Raw genomic sequence first — 21871 nt, forward strand, 5'->3', positions numbered from 1 at the left:
ATGTCTCCAAAAGCTCTTGTATCCCAGAGCGATTTCAAAGACATCATCATCTGAATATGGAAGGCTAATACTTCTGCCACTCTCTTCTGGGACATATGACTGCTGCCAGGAACAGCATCTCAGCCACAGTCTGTAAATTAGAGAGTGCTCCTCCAAATGTACCTCTACAAGAGCCTTGAAGTAAAAATGGGGACCTAAGAGAGGAAAGCCCTTTTACATCAAAAGCACGTAAAAGATCAAATTCACCCTAGTCTCCCACTGTGTTAAGTGGGACATTTTAATATCTGACTGCAAAAACAAAAACATATCTAGCATTCAGCACATCTTGTCATGAACACTGGATTAATAATTGAAATATGTTTCATACTTGCCGTTAGTATTTAAAGGGTTGAGTCTGTTGTGACAATGACCTCCTAAAAAATTCACAAATCACAAACAGGATCCATGCAGCATTTACAAATTGAGTCGGCATTTGTTTTGTGAGTCAACCAAACTGCTGTTGGCTGTTACCAGTTATCTGTAATCACTGCAAATTACTTTCTGTTTGATCAACCAACCAACCAACTTTTAGAGACAAGAGAGTTTATGTTGTTTGTTTTCCTGTATTGTTTTTTATATTTCAAAATAGAACTTGATAAATTAGAAAATATTTCTTTTCATAACTATTCAAAAAATAATCATGTAGATGATCTTGAATTAATTTTCTGTGCACATAGTTTACAGCCTTGGATTAACCACCCAGCTGACTAATATTTGGATTAGTGGAGCATCATTTTCTAGATCAAATATTGAGCTGCAGCTTATCAGTAGGTACATTTTGAAAATTGGTAAAAATCTACAAAAAGGTCAAGGGCAAGACTGAAAAAAGTAGATACTAGTGAATCGCTAAGTAAAATGGCCAAAAAATAAGAGCACTGACCTTCTACTACTTCTTGTAGCAGAAAGCTTTACTGATGGAGGTAGTTGCCGATCTGGCCGGGGATGGACTGGCTCTGTTAGCTGAGACGCCGGATGGGGCAAATCAGAGGGCAAATACTCAATTTGGACGGTAACTTGTGAATCCAACACTGCTACTCATGGGATCATCTATTTTTTGGCTGTGCATTAGCATGGAGAGGCTAACAACTAGCATTTCTTATCTGGTGACCCATTGGATTAGATACTTCCTTTGCTGTGCACTAGCATGGAGAGGCTAGGAACCATCATTCTGAGGCTGCCAACTTATTAAATTGTCTACTGCTTTGCTCACTATCATGCTGAAGTTACCTGCATTAGCTGGTGAGCTGGCTCCTCTTCTTTTGTATTTAGAGCTAGATTGTCCAGTACCTACAAATGCCTACTGTTAAATTGGTAGGTACTGCAGTCTGTGACTCCCATCATAGATTAGAAATTGACTGTTTCAAAGTCTCTCTTGCAAAATACATATTTGATCCCAGTTGGACCTTCTGGTAAAAAAAAATAAATAACCAGAAATAATCATCCTTTTTCTACTGTTGAAATTCCCTGAGTCACGCTGAGTTTTATGGATAACATTATTAGTTTCATATACCACTCAATTTTTCCAGTCTTCATATAATTTTCAAGGACGATCTTTGCACCAATTTTGATAAAAACAAATTCTGTGGAAAATTAGATTTTTATAAGCACTTGTCATTCACAGCCAATCAAAATTACAAATCTAAGCAGCGCTTCAGTCTATCAAAACAGAACTCAGTACGTTGAATCGGGTCTCTTGTTTAAAAATTAGAGCCATCAGCCACTAGTGGCACTTAGATAAGCTGTAATGTATTTTGCCTGACAATTGTTATATTCTGGCCCTTAAAATGTAAATCATCAGCTCTGTCATGCCATGAGAGGTCCCAAGGCAGAGCCATGTCAACTTAGTTGATGCAACATAATCGCTTCTCTACAACAGTTTCCTGTTTTCTTCACAGGTCACAATTTCTGCCATCAAAACTGGTGCAGATAATCTTCAGAACAAACCTAAAAAAAAAGCGATAATGCAGAGTTTGCTGTTCTGTGTTTTTCCTACAGCCATGCTTTTATCATGATCTGATCAAGTTGCCATGGAGACTGTGCCCTGCCGAATTTCTTCCCCCCTCATTTCTGCTCACGACTATTTTGTTGTTTTATATACATTTCCGAGCCACCTACTAACAATCAACCATCTACTACAACATGAAATTAAATGAAGCCTTAACACAAAAAAAGTTCCCTTCTACAATTTAGTTTGGAATTGGTGTGTTTTGGTTTCTGAGTTTTGCTAGTTCAGTTGGAGGCTAAAAATAATTGCATCATTATTTGCTCATCTTTCATATGCTTTAGTGATATTTAAAAGCTCTTGGGAATTATTTTCTGTCTGCCTCTTCCTGTGTTGTGGCAGGCTCTCCAGTGGAAAGGTCATACTTTGTGGAAATCGTTTATTAAAAATGTGAGGCTGTAGTTTTACATTCAGCGCTTTGTGTCTGTCTGGTGGGGCTAAAAGCATGCAGAGAGTGGATGAGGGTGACGTCAAGGTCATCCTAGTTGTCTGTCCCCATCAGACTTTAAAGGAAACTCCAGCTTGCAAACTGCACCATCTCCTCAAGCTGCGGAACAAAAGGCAGTGTAGCCAGCTACTGGATCGATGTGCAGGAATAACACTGTAGGAAAAAGAGGAACTGCTTTTTAGTGAGCATGTGTGGAAGTGTGGAAGCAACAGCAATCCCAAGGGAGATGAACAATAGGATGATGGAGAATGTTGATGATCCAATGTGTTTGAATAACTTTTGAAAGCTAATGCAAATGAATAATCTGTGTTGTTAGTAAATGTTGATTTATAGCTGAATGTGACTTGCAAAATAAGCAAAGTTTTGCAAAAATTTATGTAGAGAAACAGCTGTGATGATAAATCTGTTTTTTATATATTAAGCTAAGAATAGCATAAAGGGTGAAGGCAGGGGTAGAACTAGCTCTCACTTTAATGAAACAACAAAAAGACCTCTAAAGCCCACTTGTTAAAATGTTGTTACTCATTTGTATTGTAAGCTGTTCAGCTACAGCTCCACTGATGAGACTTGCTTGCTAAGTCTATGTCTGAAAATGGAGGCGTAGGACCAAGAGGAGGAATTGGGATTTGGCCTAAATGTAGCAAATAAAACGGCAACATAACAGCTGCACACAAATAAGCTGAGTACATATTATGTCTGTTAAGGCTACGTCATTACTGAAATAAGTTGAAGTTGAGATTGTCAGTTGTACATCACAACAAAGAATAATGAAATCTGCCCATCTGAGTAGGAGTTGGGGCTTTTGCCTGCTTCATAAAAAAGGTTCATGGGAAAGGTTAGTGTGTTCTGCCTGGAGGTTCTGTATATCTCTGTGTCATCAGTGTCTTGCTGTGCTCCATCCAAGGTTGCTGCTTGTAGCTTTTGCCAGGCTGGCTGTGGGCTGCAGGCTGCAAGCAGGTGGCAAGGTTTTTCTCTGCCCAGCTCCAGGGCAGGTGTTAGGAGGCTTACGGATGAGGTCAAGGTTAGCACACGGTGAAGGAGTGTGGAGCCATGGGGGTTTTTCGCCCAAGAAAATACGGCAGTGTTTCCAGTCCAGAAATATAGCCTCGTGAGGAATTACTTGACTGTCTTACCTTTAGATTACTCAAATAAAAGTGTTACAGAAATTTATTTTCATGATGCTTTTTGTCACTTAATCATTAAAATCAGACTTGTGGATTTTGAAAGCAAATTTCTGGTATTTCTGCATTAGAATTGACTCGTTTCCTCTGTTTTCATTTCAGCTCCTTTCTTTTTTTCCCCGTCTGTCTGACATCGTGCTTTGTTAGAGCTTTAAAACGTGATGGGGAAGCTGTCAGAGAATGCTGACCCATCCAGATAGCATGATTGGAATTCTTTGCGTGGTTGTGATCCCTCATGGGCTGTTCTTTATAAAACTTCTTCTTCGTTAACAACCGACAATCACCATTATGACAACCTCATGTCTTTAGAAAGGGAGAGAGTGGTTTATTTTATCTATGAGGGTGTTGAGTAAATTTGCAAAGCAAAATTGAATGTTGTAATTGCTGCTGAAATGAGTGAAACAAGATTTTTGCACCCTGAGATGTGAGGATACGAAAGTTTTCATCACTCTCTTTTACGGCTGGACTGTCGTAAACGATTCCAAGATAACAAATATCTAACGTCCCCAGCCCAATACGCACACACAAACAAATTATGAACTGACGGTTTGTTTTTGTGACAGTGCCAGAGCCAGAACATGTGCAAACATGTTGATTTTGCTGTAAACTTGTGTTGCTGTGTTTGTAGAGCGCAGATGAAAAGCGAGACATGGTTGACAGGTTTCTGCATGGCAGCCACTCAGAAGTCCATCTGCAGCAGACAGCAAACTCATAAACAACAGACCTCACAAAGCCAAGTCGAAAACCCTGTTCAGAATGTAATACACAGAAAGCCAGGACAGTTTAGCATTTTGCTACTGGATTCCTCTGCAGACCAAAATGAAGAAGAAAATCTAGAATAAAAGGTGGCATATGGTTTATATCACAGTGATGAAATGGCCTAGAACAACCACTTACTATTTTCAGACAAGCTGCGTGGGTTGAAACATGCTGTACTGCTCCAAAGGTGTGATACTTTCAAAGCACAGGGAGATCTACATCTCAATGTGTGACTATAAATTCCTCTGAAATAAATTCCAATTTCTACCTTTAGTCCAGCACTTGTGGAGGACTCATACCTGAACTGAAGGTGACTTCAGAGGGAGCAGAATATTTAAGGCTGTTCCACATTATTCCTGTTTCTCTCTCATTATCATTTGAGATGGAATAACCCCCCCTCCTGTTATTCCATTACAAGACTTTGCTTTGTTTAAATTACCATGACATCCTGCGTGCTTGCAGGTTGTCACTGCATTTACAGAGATTGTTGCAGCCACTTACATTAGCCGTGACTCTTAGCTTTCATCTCATGGGTGGTTTACGGTATTGATATTTTTCTCTCATAGGTTGTGACCCTTGGGAAGAACAGTCGTGGTTACCACTACATTCTGGCCAATCTGGTGAGTAATTGTGTTGCCTCCCTGAGAGGGAACGGAGGCTGCTTTTTGCTGCGTGTGACAAATGCACATGCACAAAAGGTGGATTATGTATTTTTGTATGAAATAAGAAAAAATGGCAGGTATACTTTTTTATTTTTTTGCTCATTCTTTGCAAATCACCTTCCTGTAGTCATTTTACACTGCATATTTTAAATGAACATGCTCATATTTTAGCTCTAAGAGCTAGACAAAAAAAGACCATTTTAACCATCTTTAGAGGATAGCCATGTTTCTAGTCTTGATGTTAGCGTTGTGTGAGGGTTATAAATTGAAGACTAGCACTGCTCTAATTTGCTGATCTCCTGCTGTTGTTTCTCTGGTCTCAGAGGATGTGATTATGCAACAGTCAGAAATGTGTCCTCGCACACCACGACAACAATGCTGCTCTTAAAAAAAATGTATTTGACCGTAAGAGAAATTGTCATGGCTCTGAGGTAAATCTAAATGGATTTGAAGCTGTTAGTTTTGGGAATGAAACCAAGCTGACCGGTTCAAGTAGATTATGTTGTTGTTACAAGATGCAACCCAAACTTTGGCTGGATGTTCATCTGAAAATAAATTCAGGTTATGCCACAAAGCGTGAAGAGAAACATTTGTCGAAGCATATTAGAACAGTCCCTGTATTTGTGCAAATATTTTTTGTGGTGCTTTGCCCCAGGTTAAATTATTTATCCTTCAAGAAAAAACAGCTTATCTTATGCCCCCCATTTCCCCTTTGTGTCACCTCAGGGATTTTCGAACGTGAGCCTGGACAAAGTCTTCGCTGGTGGAGCCAACATTTCAGGGTTTCAGATAGTCAACCCCGAAAACACAGTTGTGCAGCAGTTCATGCAGCGCTGGGAGCGGCTAGATGAAAGAGAATTCCCAGAAGCTCGAAACGCTCCTCTGAAGGTACCAGGCTTTGCAAGGCCTTATACTATACCTGTAGAATGCAGCAATTAAACCTTCTGAAGTTCTCTCAATCAGTTCTTCTCCTCTTGTCCCCTGTTTGCCTTTGTCATTCTCTCATCCTCCCACCCTTTGCTTCCTGTGCTGTCATTGCTTTGCATCTCTCCGAGCAATCAATATATTGATAGGCAGTGTGTGCCAAGGTTATAATGCAGCTTCAATTTACATCTAATTAAACAATGATCAAAGAATAAATGGATTTTGAATGCCATTTAATTAGATTTTCCTATGGTGGGGTGGTCAACAAACAAGTGGCTCAACCCTGAGTGGTTAAAAGGTCAAGAGAAGTTGGAGAGGAAGTGTATGAGAGATAAAATCATGCTCAATTTCATTATTTACTCCCCAACTCGGCACTAAAGTTTTGCAAAAGGTCCTGACCCTAAGACAAGACCTGCTTTATTTAGTCAAATCTGTGTAATAATATTAGGGTTGTTATAAGCAAAGTGTCAAATTGTACATCCACCTTACTAGCAATGACATGACCTGCAGGCACTGAGACGCAATGGAAGGACAGCAACACATGCACTGCCTTGCTTCCTCCTCGATGCTCTCAATTTGACAGCTTTATGACAAAAATAATAATCTCATTTTTCTCTTTTGCCTCAAACGATTTGTCTTTTTCTCACTGTGTCTGTTTCCTGTTCTGTTTTTGCACAGTACACTTCAGCCTTGACCCACGATGCCATCCTGGTGATAGCCGAGGCCTTCAGATACCTGCGGCGCCAACGTGTGGATGTCTCCCGTCGAGGCAGCGCCGGAGACTGTCTAGCCAACCCAGCTGTACCTTGGAGCCAGGGCATAGACATCGAGAGAGCTCTGAAAACGGTGAGGAGTGATGGGAGGGAGTGGCAAGTTGAAACCCATAGAAAAGGCTGGGAGAAGTGAAGCAGAGATAGCAAGTGAGTGAGATAAAGATGGAAAGTGACAGAGAGAAGGGGGGGGGGGGGGGGGGGGTGAGTGCAGAGCTATTCTCCACTCTCTGCCTCCAGATATCTCTGCATAGAGCTCACTCAAATCCAGGCCCTCATTACCATAAAACTACATCTTTTATTAAAGCGTATCCAGTTCATCACTTGATTAACAGACTGAGTGCACTCCAGTAACTCAGTGGACAGGAGCGCCTTCATTCCAGCTATATATGCAAAATGATGGCTGTCACACATTCCCCTGTGTCTTTATGTCTGTCTGTCCATCAGGTTCAAGTGCAGGGTATGACTGGGAACATCCAATTTGACAACTATGGCCGCAGGACCAATTACACGATAGATGTTTATGAGATGAAAACAGGTGGGCCAAGGAAGGTAAGACTTTTAATCGCTCTCAACTGTCACTAAAAAGCATTTGACACTATTTATTAAACTAATGAAGGATTTCACACCCTTGTGTTAACATAGACTTTTTATTAAAAGGATGCTTGTACAAAGTGCCAGCTGCTTTCTGTGCCATGTCTAGCAGGAGGAGACTCTTGTGGTTGCCCAATGAAATTAGAGTTGTTTATTGTTTATGTCTTTTCTGTTGGACACTGTTGATGCCTTTTTGGTCTATCAGTAAGAGAGATCACACTGATTGGCTGTTTAGCTAACCAATGAACTATGGTATGTTAATGTAACATTAACTGTGTTATTTCCCATGCATAAAAATTAAATGCTTAATAAATAAAATAAATATAAGCATACATATATAAAACAATGGATAAAATGTGGTAGTTTAAACTGAAATGCTGGCTTTTGAGGCAAAATGTCTTCAATGCACCTAAATGAGAGAGAACTAAGATAGAAGAACTGCTCGATACTAAAAACTGAACCAATAATGACCTGAGTTGACTTGACCTGAAAAAACATTGTTTTGTTCAAACTTTTCACCCTATTGATAAAAGTATATATTCTATACTGCAAAGTTTAGCCTTCTTGCACAGAAGTTGTGTTTTGTAGTTAGCTGCTGGAGGTCGTCTTTGTGGTGTGAGGAGACATGAGGAGACACAGCAGGGTGTCCTGCCATCACGGCCGGCTTTTGACGTTGGTTTGGTACTTAAAAGCCCCTAGTCTAAACTACTGTCTGGCCTTAAATGGACATCTTGAAGCATGGGTCATGAGATTTCAAATCTTGCAAGAATTCAACAAAGAAAATAAACATAACAGTGGCCGAAACAGCTTGTATGTGGGTCCAGAGGTCAGCCCAGAGTAATGCTGATTGCTGATCTCTATCTCTGTTAGGTAGCAGTACTCATAATCCAAAACCAAGCGTTACAATGTCCACAAATCACATAGAGCCTGCAATCTGATTGCCAAAAGTTTCCTATGAAAAAAAGACTTTTTTTGTTGCCCTGGGATAGTGCAGATATGAATTTAGTCTTCTACTGACAGTAATTACCATTCCAATAACCAATTACTGTAAAGGGTATCCAAGAATTCCTCTGGCTCTTCTTCAAAATGGTAATTCCCAGTGGAACACTCACATCATAAGCAGTACCATATGATGACCTCTGGTTTTATTTCATAACCTCACGTAGTTCCAAGAGACAGCTGTGAATTTCTCTTTAGCTGGATAAGTGTGTGCTCAATCCGATATGATGTGTGATCATGCTGCCTGCCTCCCAGGCGTCTAAAGCCTGCACTTCAATTAGCATTGCATAGCCCTCACAGTCATCCCCACACAGCCGACCAGAGGAGGGGAGAGCAGGGAGATGGATGGTGAGTGTGGGATAAAGGAGGTCAGTGGGAGAGAGTGAGGGAGCAAAGGAAGATGAGACAAGACGGGCAACACTTTGTCAGGACCTGCAGCCCCAGCCACCACAGTGACAGCTAGAGGATGAGTCTTCTTAGCTGTGACTGTCAGGAGTGATGTATGGGCTGATATCTGTCCCAGCTGCCTGGGGTGAGATCAGGACGTTGCCTTTGGAGCAGCACTTCATGACACAGGTCCCAGCAGTCCTGTCCCACAACCAGCACCTCTCAGATATCACTGTCAGACAAGAGTTGGGGGAAGAAATACTATTAAAAGCATTCCCCCATCTTGACAAGCACTCTAACTACTTGCACAACTGTAACCATAATTTGGAGCCCAAGCTTGAAAGGTTTGCTGCTTTCTAGCACCTCCTCTTGGTATTTAAACTTAGTGCACTGTTGTACACCTGTTTGCCCCAATCACGAAAAGATCTGAGGCTAAATAAATGCAGAGCAGATGTGAAGGGGAAACTGTTAGCCAGCAACAGTTAGACTTTTGGCAACAACATGTGCAACATGTTTCATCGTGAGCCAGAGAAGCCATTACTTCAGATGGGCAAACAAACACTTGACAGTGGTTTGACTTAAGCATCTGTACAGCAGAATACAGAATAAATGCAATGGCAGGATTGCGCAGGAGAAAACGTGCAGCCACTGGAATATTATACTTAATTATTAATTACATACACAGTTCACAGGTCTGAATATCAATAATTTAACAAAAAACCTGGCAAGCTGACGGTGGGAGGGGTCTGAGTTGTTAGCCATATGCTCAAATATTGCACAGGGGCAATTCAGCTTCACACAAACATAACCCCCAAAAGTATATTTATATTTGTGACATTTAACTACATTTTCAGTGAGGAAACGACAACTGGATGCTTGTATTACAGGGGAACATATTTGTTTGTCCAGTCCACATTAGAACTCTGCTCATTTGTTGCTATTTTAGTTGAACCTCAAGGCAGAGGCAGCAGGCCTCTGGGAAATGCAGCATTGTTTAATAAGTCTGCATCACTGCAGTCCCGAGTATGATTTGTCCTTTCTACATGCTCTCTTTTATTCTTGCTAGTGTGTTGGAATCCATCGCTAACTTCTTTTTTCCTTTTTTGCAGATTGGGTACTGGAACGAGTACTCGCGATTTGTAAATATTATGGACCCGCAGGTCTCCAACAACTCCTCAGTGGAAAACCGAACCATTGTGGTCACTACTATTATGGTACACTTTCCGTGCAGTTTTAAATGTGTCACGTATTCTGCCACTCAAGGTCATGGTGTTGATTCTAATGAGTGATACATTCTGTCCTGGGCGGGTAGAACCACATCTTTTTTGTGTTGCTTTCCATCCACTCACTACATGTTGAAACAGTCGGTCCAAACGGGGGAGTGTTTCAACTGTATCCGTGTGGGTGTCAAAGCATTTTGATTTTCCATATTTCAGTGGCCTGTCGTAGCAGTGACATCACAATAAATGGTATAAGTTATAATGGTTAACCCCATCAATAACAAAAAGCATACAAACGCATACGTAAGTAGACCTGTCTGTCCTCATCAAGTAAATGTTCAATGACACTTGGGACAGACTGGCTTCAGAATGACTGGAGAATGATCCTGTAATGGTTTTACAAGCTGGGCAAAGCAAAATAAATTTTGGAGGAGGTGATCACATTTTCCTTGTTATCCCTTCTTCAGACTCTTTTGTATTGCTCCTCCGTGTGTTCTGTGTTGAAGTATACATAATATCCTTCAGACCTTTAGAAGATCATTTTCCCTACTTTTCCCCAGACTGCATTAAGATAAACAAACAACATGTTTAACTGTATTTACCCAACTAAGGGCTCACCAGACGGCTTCCATTGCAAATGCATTAACTTAACTGTATAATAATGCAATAATAACCTACATGCATTAGCCCATGGAAACCAAGTATCTCTGGAATGTATACACAGTTGGATTTTCTTTGTATAAACCAGTATTTCCTTATTGCAAGAGGAAACTATTAACATCTCTAGATGAGAAATAAAGTCAGCAAGTAAACACATTTCAAATGTGGGAGGGGGGGGGGCTCAATGGATCCAAGGTGAGGGGATACATTCAGCACAGAACAAACAAACCATTGCTCTCCTACTTGCGCTCTAATTGTGTGTGGCTGTAATGACAATGCCTTCTCTCCTGAGCAGTCCTATTGTTTGATAATGATGATGTGCTCAGTATGAGAAAGGACAAGCTGCACCAGCGTTTTGAAAAGGAGAGGAACACAAGCACGCCCCTGCTCTCCTGTTGTAATTATTTATGTTATAGAACATTTTTGGTTTGCATTATTCTTGATAGCAAGTAACAGCTCTTTTTTAAAATTTTTCTTTTATGTTCTTTTGGAATGAAACGGCCTTTAACTGCGCATTGGTCCAATGTGCTTGAATATGTTGAGATACTAAGAGCACCCTCTGATCCCTCTCCTGTCACTGGCATTTACTTGTGAAAGCCATCCCCATTCCCATTTCCCATCCACCTCTGAGCTGACCAACACCTTGCCCGCCCAGCCCTATGACAGCATACTGTGGGCTTCTGTGTTCTCCTGGAGAAATGAGAGACATTTTTTTCTCTCCTATTGAATGGAACAATGTTATCTTTCCTTCCCCATAAACTGTTTTCATTATGCCCCAGAGTTGCACCCATGGGCTCAAAATGGGTTGGATACATAAGGCTCGGTGTCTGCTGGCTGCCATAGCTTGATGAGAGCAGTGCGACCACATGATCATGCTGCTCTTATCAGTGCATATTTGTGCATTTGCAGGGCATCATCTGTATAAGCACGGCTGCATGTATGTGTTTGTAACAGCTAATAACATTTTGAGTATGTGTGTGTGTGTGTGTGGGCGTCTTGACACATTATAGGAACCTCCTTATGGGGACAAAAAGCAAATCCTCTTGAATTAAATCTTTAACTTTAAATAGCTTTAAAGTTAGGTTATAAAAGACTGGTTTCACTCTTAAATTGTCACATAATCAGCACCCTTGGCATCACGTTCTACTGCACTGGGTATGCTTTTTTAGATATAAGCCATTATATTGTAAAAGAGTTATTTTAAGCCAAACCATGATCTTTTCTTAACAGCTCTAATACACCAAATAAGTGAACAACCAGCTGCAATGATAGAGCCTACTCAGAGCTCTGTCTGCTTATGGGAAACAAAACAGCCCCTAAGCATACCACAAACGTCAAACTGTCGGCCAGAACACACAAAATGTCTGCACAAGAAGATATAACTCGCTAGTGCAGAAGGGAAACAATAAGGGGAACCGGAAGACCTCACAGGTTTAGAAAAAGTAAACAAACAATGCTTGCTTTGTGTTTTTGGTAATGTCCCACAGAGCTGTTTCCACTTGAATCATGATTATCAGTGGTCTTCAGTTATTTTTCCACATCACATGGCCATGTTGTTGTGAAAACCGTTGCTTGTTTTGGAGAAATAAAGAAAAATGAGACTAAAGTGTGTATGACATGTTAAATTAGGTGTTTGCTTTCTGTTGTGCCACCTCCCTTCTCATGGAATCACTGTTCAAGTTCAAGAGTGAGCTCTTTTTGCTGATAGACTCATAGCAATTTCAACACACTGAATTTACTGAAAGGAAAAGCTACAACAAAACTTTTTTTAAGTTGTTGTTTAGCCTTCCAAAAGCAGACACGAAAGTACGGACAGACAGAAAGGGGTCGGCATGCAGTTAATTGATGCAGGCAAACTCGAACTGGCTTAAGCAAGGACTGCTCCTGTGGATGGGTCATGCGCTCCGTCCGGGTAACTATGTAGACATCCTATCTGAGACAACAAACCTTAAGAAAAAAAAAATTTATGTAAATGAAAAATGAAATCGCAAATGTGCCCCAAACGACTTGAACCAGTAGTGAAAGTCTATTGACTCTCACCACCAAATCTACCTGCTTACGCTTACTTTGCCAGTTGTTTATAGGGCAGACATTCTTGCATTTCCACATAAGAGCCCCCAAAACATTCTCATAAAGAAGTAAGGGGGACGGGATGGGGAGTTGGGGATATTGGATGGTTCGTTACACACAGCTCCAACATATGACCAACGACAACTCTTGAAACATTACCTTCATAGATGCCACGGGTTCCCGGTTACATGTAAACAGAACACATTCTGACAAAAAATTTTCATTTCCTGGTCTCGTTTAGCCAATAACTTCTCACAGTTAGGGTAGCAAATTAAAACTGCTTGGTTTTAGGTTAGAAAAAGATCATGGTAAGGGCTAAAATACATTCATTTAACAACATGGCTGTTACCCTCAAGACCACCATTTTACACTTCACATGCAATTGCTCTCTTAACCACTAGAGGTCGCATGCAGTTTTATAGGTCCTATTTGCCTGCAAATTGCCTCCATGGGGTTGTATGTGGGAGGATAGTCTCCAAGACGTGGCTAAGAATTAAGCAAGTACTTGAGTTAGGTTAGGGTTAGAGTTGGGGGGGAATGGAGTGGAGAAAGTCTTAAAACAAAGAATCAAAATGAATGTTGACGTCTTCTGAAGTCATCAAAACACTTTACACGTGTGTATGGATGTGTTTGTGCATGAACACATGTAAGTGCACGTATGCATATTTCTGTATAAACTAATTCTGTGAAAGGGCATGAGAGTGAATAAACCAGCGTGTGTTTGAATCAACAGGAAGCTCCTTATGTGATGTACAAGAAAAATTATATGCATCTGGAGGGGAATGACAGATATGAAGGCTACTGCGTCGATTTAGCATCTGAGATTGCCAAACATGTTGGAATTAAGTACAAACTGTCTATAGTAATGGATGGAAAATACGGAGCCCGAGACCCTGAGACCAAGACGTGGAACGGGATGGTGGGTGAACTGGTCTATGGGGTGAGTACTGGGAGTCTCGATTTTGCTGATTACATGACAGTTTGCAAGGAACTTCAACATGAGAGGAGATCTCATTTTTCTGTCTTAAGATTATCACCAACCCATTGCAAACTCATCAGCTCTTGCCTAGTTCAAAGTCTGGCGCTTTCTCAGGAAGCTCAGCTGTGAGTGAGTTTGTCAAATGCAGCCTCAAGCATTGGGGAGTTGGTGATCATCTTGAGACGGAGAAAATGAAATCATTTCTCAGTGCTGTTCACTGCATTTAATCCTTCTTGCTTAGCCTAAAAAGCTCTCTCTCTCTTACAGTCGAAACAGAGGTAGGTACATGAAAACAATGACTCCATATGGCAAACACACTGTAATCACTTTGATGAATGAAACATTGTATGCCTTTGAAGTGATTGTGTAATTATGTTCAATGTTTCATGCGTTTGATGAATATGCCACGTTCACAGCTGAGAAAATGTGCTTTAGAATCAACAGCTAAATGATGGTTTGTGGTTTGAAACAACTAGATCCATATGTGTTGTGCTCCACAAAAGTTGAACCTTTCACATTAGCAAAGAGGGTCACGCTATGGTTTACATCTGACAGAGCACTCTCGCAATACCCAAAGAATTCTGAAATTATCCCCCACACCTGCGCCCCTTCCACCCTCCTCTTTGACCCAGTCGCCTTTCTCCAATGCCATGATAGTTGAAAAAGGGCCAAATGCAAAATGCATGAAGGTTAGACTTCTTCACATGTTCAATATCCTAACTATCAGCCTTAGAGATTGCTTGGTTTGATGTGCTATCACCACCAAATTATCTTCTAAATGGGAAAAGTCCACTCCCAGCAGATGGAGGGTGGAATAAAAGATGTTCCCATCACATCTCAGTAAAGTCTTTCCAGGTCTGTAATTTTACAGCAAGTAGGCTGGAGCTAATAGTTTTGTACATTTTGACCTTTTGACCAGTAAATTAATTTGATTTTAGATGTCTTTTAAAGGTTAAGCCTGAGGCTGGTCTTTATTGGTTTGTTTCCCTCACCATTGATTGAGCGTTGCTTACCCCTGCACAAGGATTAAATGGTTATAGCCTCACGCAGTGTTGTGTTGACAGGGTAAAGAAAACAGTCGTGTTTATTGGCTCCATTTGTGTCGCTCCTACTTTGACCTTGTAAGAAACATTCTCTGCCTCGTGCTGGTTCAATTCAACTTTTTTCTCAGTTTCAACACAAAAAGACAAACCCGGCACAATAAAACAATACAAAGCATTGTCCTTTGCGTAGTGGCTCCTTTGAAGAGAAGCATTATTTAATTAATCACATACACGCAGGCTGCGGTAACTCTGTCTAACGTGATGAATTATTTTCTTCTGCTTTTACAGAGAAACCTATTGTGATTTCTAGAAAGGCAGCACCACCTCCATGGATGTGTTTTGATAGCATTATGTGATTGAAGTAGCAGAGCAAAGGAGGGAGATAAAGAGAAACAGCTTGGAAATAAAAGGACCCATGCCAGAAAAAGCTGTGTTTGGGAAACCCAGAGAACTGAATGGCATGTGATAAAGTGTATGCACCCAGGCTTTGCTGATAACTATGTACAGCATTGCCTTTACATTCTGCCAATTAAAACTTAACACTTTTAATTAGACACACCCACTTAATCATAATTAGTAATATATATATATGTATTATTTTATTTATTAATTTTCAGTACAAAGAATTAATTTCAGTGTTTATATTATATACTATGAGAACTTTTGCTCCCCTCTGTGTCTCATTTACTCAAATGCTGCTCAAATACCCTTCTGTCTCTGTGGATTGTTTCCAAGCTGCCTCTCTGAATGCTTTGCAACACCCTTGCAGTTTTCACTCTTTCCTATATCTAAATCTAGCAACATTTCAATGTATGTCCTCATCTCAGACTTATTAGCTAAAATCAAAGTACCTCTTCTTTTCCTGTGTGTCATCTTTTTTTCAGCTCACCTTCAAATGTAGGAGCTCGGGGTTTATTTCTGAAAATCATAAGTAAAAATCTGTGATAAAAACAGCTCCAGTCACTCACTGATGAAATTATCTATTTTCTCATCACTGGTCATGACTAATGCTTGCTGTGCATGTCCCTGTTTCCAGAGAGCAGATATAGCTGTTGCACCTCTCACCATTACTCTGGTTCGAGAGGAGGTGATAGACTTTTCCAAGCCTTTTATGAGCTTGGGCATCTCCATTATGATAAAGAAGCCGCAAAAGTCCAAGCCTGGTGTTTTCTCCTTCCTGGACCCGCTGGCCTACGAAATCTGGATGTGTATAGTGTTTGCCTATATTGGGGTGAGCGTGGTCCTGTTCCTGGTCAGTCGGTTCAGTCCTTATGAGTGGAATCTCGAGGAACAGGACGAGACCAAAGACCCCCAGACTCCCCCTGATCCTCCCAATGACTTTGGCATCTTCAATTCCCTTTGGTTCTCGCTGGGCGCCTTCATGCAGCAGGGCTGTGACATTTCTCCCAGGTGGGTGAGCTCCAGTAGTTACCAGCAGGGCAGAATAAAAGAAAAAATAAGAAACATATGAACTCCTTTTGGACATCATTATTTGCCTGATTGTGCATTAGAAATTCTCAACAAAATAGTTCCAGCAATAATTTCATGAAACTATTAAACAAACTTTGACCATGATTGTGTAACAGTCAATTTAACAAGTTAGATCAGAGGAAATTGAAACTACATGAAGTACTTTCCTTGGAAGTGTGTGATTTTAGAATTATGACGCACTGTCAGCTTGTTTCAACAATTAACAAGAAAATTCTGATTACTGATGCAATCACATACATGGAACACAACTGCTAGGTCTTAGCAGCTTGATAGGCACCACATTTTGCTGTGATTACATTCTGCATTTCCCTTTCATCACCTCCCTCTCCAGGTCACTGTCAGGCCGTATAGTCGGCGGTGTGTGGTGGTTCTTCACCCTCATCATCATCTCCTCCTACACAGCCAACCTGGCTGCCTTCTTGACAGTGGAAAGAATGGTCTCACCTATAGAAAGTGCTGAAGATCTGGCAAAGCAGACAGAGATTGCGTATGGCACTCTTGACTCAGGCTCAACAAAAGAATTTTTCAGGGTGAGTGTTGTCAGAATACTGGTTTCACATGTTGCGCTAATAAGATAATCGTTCCTTTTCTTTTAACTGAAATGGCAAATAATGCAAAGTCCCTATATGTTGAATTACAAAAGCAACGTCCTTGATACTCATTGCAGCTTTTCTATTTTTTACCATCATTACATCCCTACTGACCTGCGTGCGATTGCTCCAAATGAGGCATGTTGACATAGAGGCAGGTCTTGAACTCTTATGACTTGGATGTCAAATTTATGAGGCAGTACTGCAGTGTGCAACCTTGAGGCACAGGGGCTGTCAGCAGAAAGCGTGATAACAACATGGGAGACTCTGAGGGGATAAAAAAGACGCTAATCAAAGCATCGACATAGGACTCAAACTCAGAAGGGTCAGTTCATGAAGTATAATTAGCCGGCCAGTTGAGGCTGGCAAATTGGATGTGATGAAGAAGAGCCCCCGAGGTCAAACAGAGCAGCCTGAAAGACATTTTCGAAGGAATAAGCAATATGTCAGCTGGCATGTGGGACTAAACTGGCAATTAAGTTATAAATTAACTACAATCTGAGGCGAAAGTTTATTAGTCTCTAAGAGGGAACCGCATGCTCACAATGCAGGACTTAAACAGTGCTGCATTTCGTCACAGTGATCAACCTTCTGCTGTTAGATCCGTAGATGTTTTAGCTCATAGCGTCGCCACAATAACGGCCCAATGTTTAAAACGAATTAATGAAACACCACTCTGCCTGTGATGACGAAAAGGCAATGTGACACTCTTTTATCTTACACTCCCTCATTACTCATCAGCAGGAGAGAAACAATTCATATGTTTCACAGCTGCAGCCTGTTGGCAGAGAGAGCACTTCATTTGAGTTACCCATGGGTTGAATTGCTCACAACAGCAAGAGGGAGAATCAAATCCATGTTTTAGTTTTTTTTTTCAGACACAGAGCAAGATAGTGTCTGAGCTTAAAATCCTTTTCTTTTAAATCTGTAAACTCTCAGAGGCAGTTTATAAAAGACTGGATACAGTGAAGATAACACTTTGTATTCAAGGGAACGTGGCCTACATGACAACATCACTGTATTCTTCGTACAACACCTCACAAAGCTTGTCATTGCTCTCCCCTTTTATCAGAGATGCTGCTCAGGTGAATACACTGTACAGCATACAGTATGTTTTTGTGTGACAAATTCCATGGATGCCATTTGCACATTAGGTTTTCATCCTAACAGTGCAACCTCTGAAAGTCTGCTGTGTGGTAGAGCAATCTGAGAAATGGTAGAAGATGCAGGTTTTTCTGTATTCTGTATAATGAGTGTCCTAGTTACATCCCTTAGTCTTCAAATAAGAAATGACACGTGTGAAGTGCTATTCCAGGGGACTTTTAATTAAAGCTATTGAAGGCTGACAAGGGAAAAAACACACTGATTAATAGTAGTTCAAGTTCTATTTCAGATTTGTTTTCAGAAATATGTTCAGGTTTAATTAGACCCATACGGCACCAGCCATCTGGAAATAAATTAATCTAAATAAAGTCCAATGTTCAAACCAGACATATGTCATCATGTCTGACACTGTTGGCCTTCAATTTTTTATGCTTTCACCTGGTTTATTTTCCAAAGCTCCCTGACAAGAAGAATATGCAAGGTTATGAAAATGTAGTACAAACTCTCACTGTCAAACTGTCATGTCTAAGATTTAATATATTAGGGTATCATAAAAAAAATCCTCTGGTCCTTACAAAGTCTTAGAATTAGGTATGTAAAACCTCAGAGGAACAACAACACATGCCAAATGATTCCATGTCATTATCTATTTATCAAAAACTAAGTCAAAATGCAGAAGCAGTGTGTGGAAAAAACAGTCAATCCCATGATTCAATAGCTGGTAGAAACAACAATAAACTGAAGTAATCTTTTTCTGTGTGATGTTATCGGTCTCTAGCTGGATTGGGCCATTTCCAATTTCCTCTTTACAACATTGCTTTAGTTAATTGAGGTTTGACGGCATTTGTTTATGAACAACTGGCAACTGGATAGTACAGTGGTAAGATTGCTGCCTTTCAAGTGGTTCAAATCCTGACGCCCCTGCATGAAAGGTATTACCTCCAGTAAGGGTCCCTGGTCACGATCCCTTCCGCTACCTGCCTACCTGGGATGTGAGTGTAAGTCGCTTTGGATAAAAGCATCTGCCAAACGCATAAACATGAACAACTCTCTTAAGTTCCCATCAGAGCATTTCAATCAGGACTAGACTTTGACTTGACTATTGCAACTTCTTTTCTTTTTCAGACATTCTGTTGCAGATTTGCTACTCTGTTTGGGATCATTGTCCTCTTGCATAACCCAATTTTGGCCAAGTTTGACCTGTCAGATAGATGGCATCTGGAGGAGTTCATGGTGATTCAATGATAGCAAAGTGCTCTGGTCCTCTGGCTTTGAAACAAGTTTCTCTGAGCATCTGACCTTGGGGTGAACTTGCTGGAATTATCTTTCTCACAGTAGCATTATGGACTCCAATTTGTTTTGCAATGGCTTTATAACCCTTTCCGAAGTGACGAGTTGCAACTATGGCTTCCCAAAGATTATTGCTGTTGTCGTTACTCCTTGGTATTGAGTTAACACAGACCTACATGTTCCAGATCAGCAAACTGCTAAAACCTCTGCTTTTATTGAGGTCTTGCTAATAATCAGTTGAACAAGTGTATTTGATTAGAAGCACTTGGCTGATACTTTCCTTCTTATTTCAAATGGAAGCAGTAAGAGTGGGCCGCCTTGTCATCTTTCTTTCTTAATGGTGGAAAAAGTAATGTTGGGCTCCTCATCTGTCATGCAGGTGTTTCTGGTTGAAATATCCCATTTTCTTTTGTCATTTAGGATGTAGTGACAATTTTTTTTTCTTAGCTCCTGTAAAATTGACACTTTGGACATACAGGTTATTATCTGACAGAGACAATACTCCACTCATAAGTGTCTTCATTTTGGAATGTAGAGAAGCTGTAGAGAAGTTTTCAAAGTGATCAGACTTAGTATAGATCCCCCAGAAAGCCCAGATTCTGATGCTCACAACCAACTAGGACAGCTGGCCAGGGAGCCTGCTGACGTGCCCAACAGAAGCCTGAATCACTCGAGGCATTTGGCAGTGGCTTAGTACCAGCCCTTGGCTCCTCTTCCCCAGACTACCCTGCTTCTTTGGACACCTTCCTCTCCTCAGTCTTAAGCTTGCCTGTTGCTTTACCTTGAAACACTAAGGGAGAGCTTCAAGCATCCTGTTACTCTTCCTCAGCGTTGCAGCTGTCATGCACCACTGTACCTCCGTGGTTTTTTTCATCCTTTTAATTCCTGTCACAGATATTTTTTCATGCAGTCAGTTGAATATTTGCGTTTTGGATGATTAGAAAATCATGAGTTGTACCACTGAGACCATGTTTAGCCTCTTGATGAGGTTTGTTTCATTCAAAAGCTTGGCTCAGTTACATTTTGAGATGTATATTGAAAGAGAGTCTGGATCAGAATAATGGCATAGGATGATAAAATGAGCTGATGTGGTTGCTTAATTACGTGTAAAGACTGGGGTGAGACCATCAAAGACAGCCCCACTGCTATCCCTTCATGCACCTCATTTAACAGCGTAACAATGAAAGAATGATAATTGCATTGAGAAATGAGACCACAGCATACTTTTCTCCTCTCCTCAAAAGATTATACATTACCCAAAGCCTCAACAGTAACCATCATGCATCTTACAGATCTGCAGGTGTGGTGGAGATGGGGGACAACAGCTTGGGTGCAGCCACCAATACATTTTACTAAGCATGAAAATCAATTTCACGTCTCAGCTATTGTGGCGCACACTGTCGCTTCAGGATGGTCTGACACAATGTTTAATAAGTAGCTCTTTATGCAGAGCAGACCAGCATTTGAGCAGGGTTGCATGAAGAGGAGTCAGCAAGAAGATTTATACAAGAAATCCTTATGTTACCTTGCAATCAAATGCAGCACATTGTAGCACAATTCCCAGAGCCCTTGTCACTTTGTGTTTCAATACAGTGCTGAATAAAGGGTAGGCTTCTATAATGATTAGAGCCTGTTTGCATAAAAGAGAAAGCTGACAAAAGAGCGCACCGCAAGATAGGCATAACCTCTGAGGAAAAGCTCTGCGCTCCAAGGGCCGATCTTTAGATGAGCAGCAGTGGCGGGTGCAGAGGAGCCACAGGAGTCCAGCAACGAGCATCAAAGACAAGCAATTGGTATTCAGGGTGTAGCATGTGGTTTTCAATGACAAAGAACATCCCCAGAGCCTCAACTTTCATCTCTGCATACTTGAGATACAGGTAGTCCTGGCACACAGGATATTGGACGGAAGTGGTGATGTCTACAAACAAAATGGAAGGGAAGTTGAGTCGAATGAAATGTAATGGTGGGGTGTTTGGAGATGGCCTTTCGATGCCCAAGCAGTGGAGCATATGTGGGAGAGGCTGTAATGAAAGCAGCCATGCGATGCCAGAGGGAGAATAAAAAACAGGCTGCAGTTCGAAGGGCAGCGGGCAGAGGTCTGGAAATGCTGCGTAACTCAGAATCAATACAGATTAAGTGGTTATTTAGAAAGAAGAGGTCAATTTCCCTGACTTTAAAGTTTAATCACTCGTCTCTTTCTTGGACATTTTAATGAAAGACTTCAACCACTGATTTTCAACCAAAAACATTTCCAACTGCTAAGTTTACCAGTGATCTTATACAGAACTGCAAAGTCATTCTGTCTCCTTTTTGTCCTCTGCAGCACAGAAGACTTAAAAGACCTGCATATATACCTGCAGAGTAGCCTAATTTAGTGTAAGCGGGCTTGACTTCTCAGGCAATTGTAGGTGAAAAGTGTGTTTTCTTTTGTTGAATTTCCCTTTTGGTAGGGCATTTTGCAAATCTACTGCAGATCACCATATATATTTACACAATCCTTTTTTTCCATAATACTTGAATGTTCCCATACAGTAAAGCCACAAGCGAAGCGCTCATTGATCACGATGTGGTTTGATCAATGCATGAAAAGCTCTCAATGTTCTCTTTTATGTCATGATTTATTTTCCTTTCTCACAGTTTAGATTTGTAATCTCTTCTT

At 40.8% G+C, this 21871-nt stretch overlaps 1 protein-coding gene across 4 annotated transcripts in view; it reads left to right on the forward strand.

Annotated features, from left to right (window-relative positions):
• Positions 1-21871, forward strand: part of LOC140318234 (glutamate receptor 3) — an 85371-nt gene that overhangs the window by 48526 nt on the left and 14974 nt on the right. For all 4 annotated transcript variants that reach the window (XM_072395956.1, XM_072395957.1, XM_072395955.1 and 1 more), the window contains exons 5-12: positions 4996-5049; positions 5818-5979; positions 6694-6861; positions 7233-7337; positions 9875-9979; positions 13449-13655; positions 15774-16147; positions 16560-16758. In XM_072395956.1, the coding sequence (XP_072252057.1) occupies positions 4996-5049; positions 5818-5979; positions 6694-6861; positions 7233-7337; positions 9875-9979; positions 13449-13655; positions 15774-16147; positions 16560-16758 (1374 nt within the window). The remainder of the gene's footprint in view (positions 1-4995; positions 5050-5817; positions 5980-6693; positions 6862-7232; positions 7338-9874; positions 9980-13448; positions 13656-15773; positions 16148-16559; positions 16759-21871) is intronic.

Source organism: Leuresthes tenuis, unplaced genomic scaffold, assembly GCF_036924035.1.
Source record: "Leuresthes tenuis unplaced genomic scaffold, fLeuTen1.0.hap1 SCAF_11, whole genome shotgun sequence".
NCBI lineage: Eukaryota > Metazoa > Chordata > Actinopteri > Atheriniformes > Atherinopsidae > Leuresthes > Leuresthes tenuis.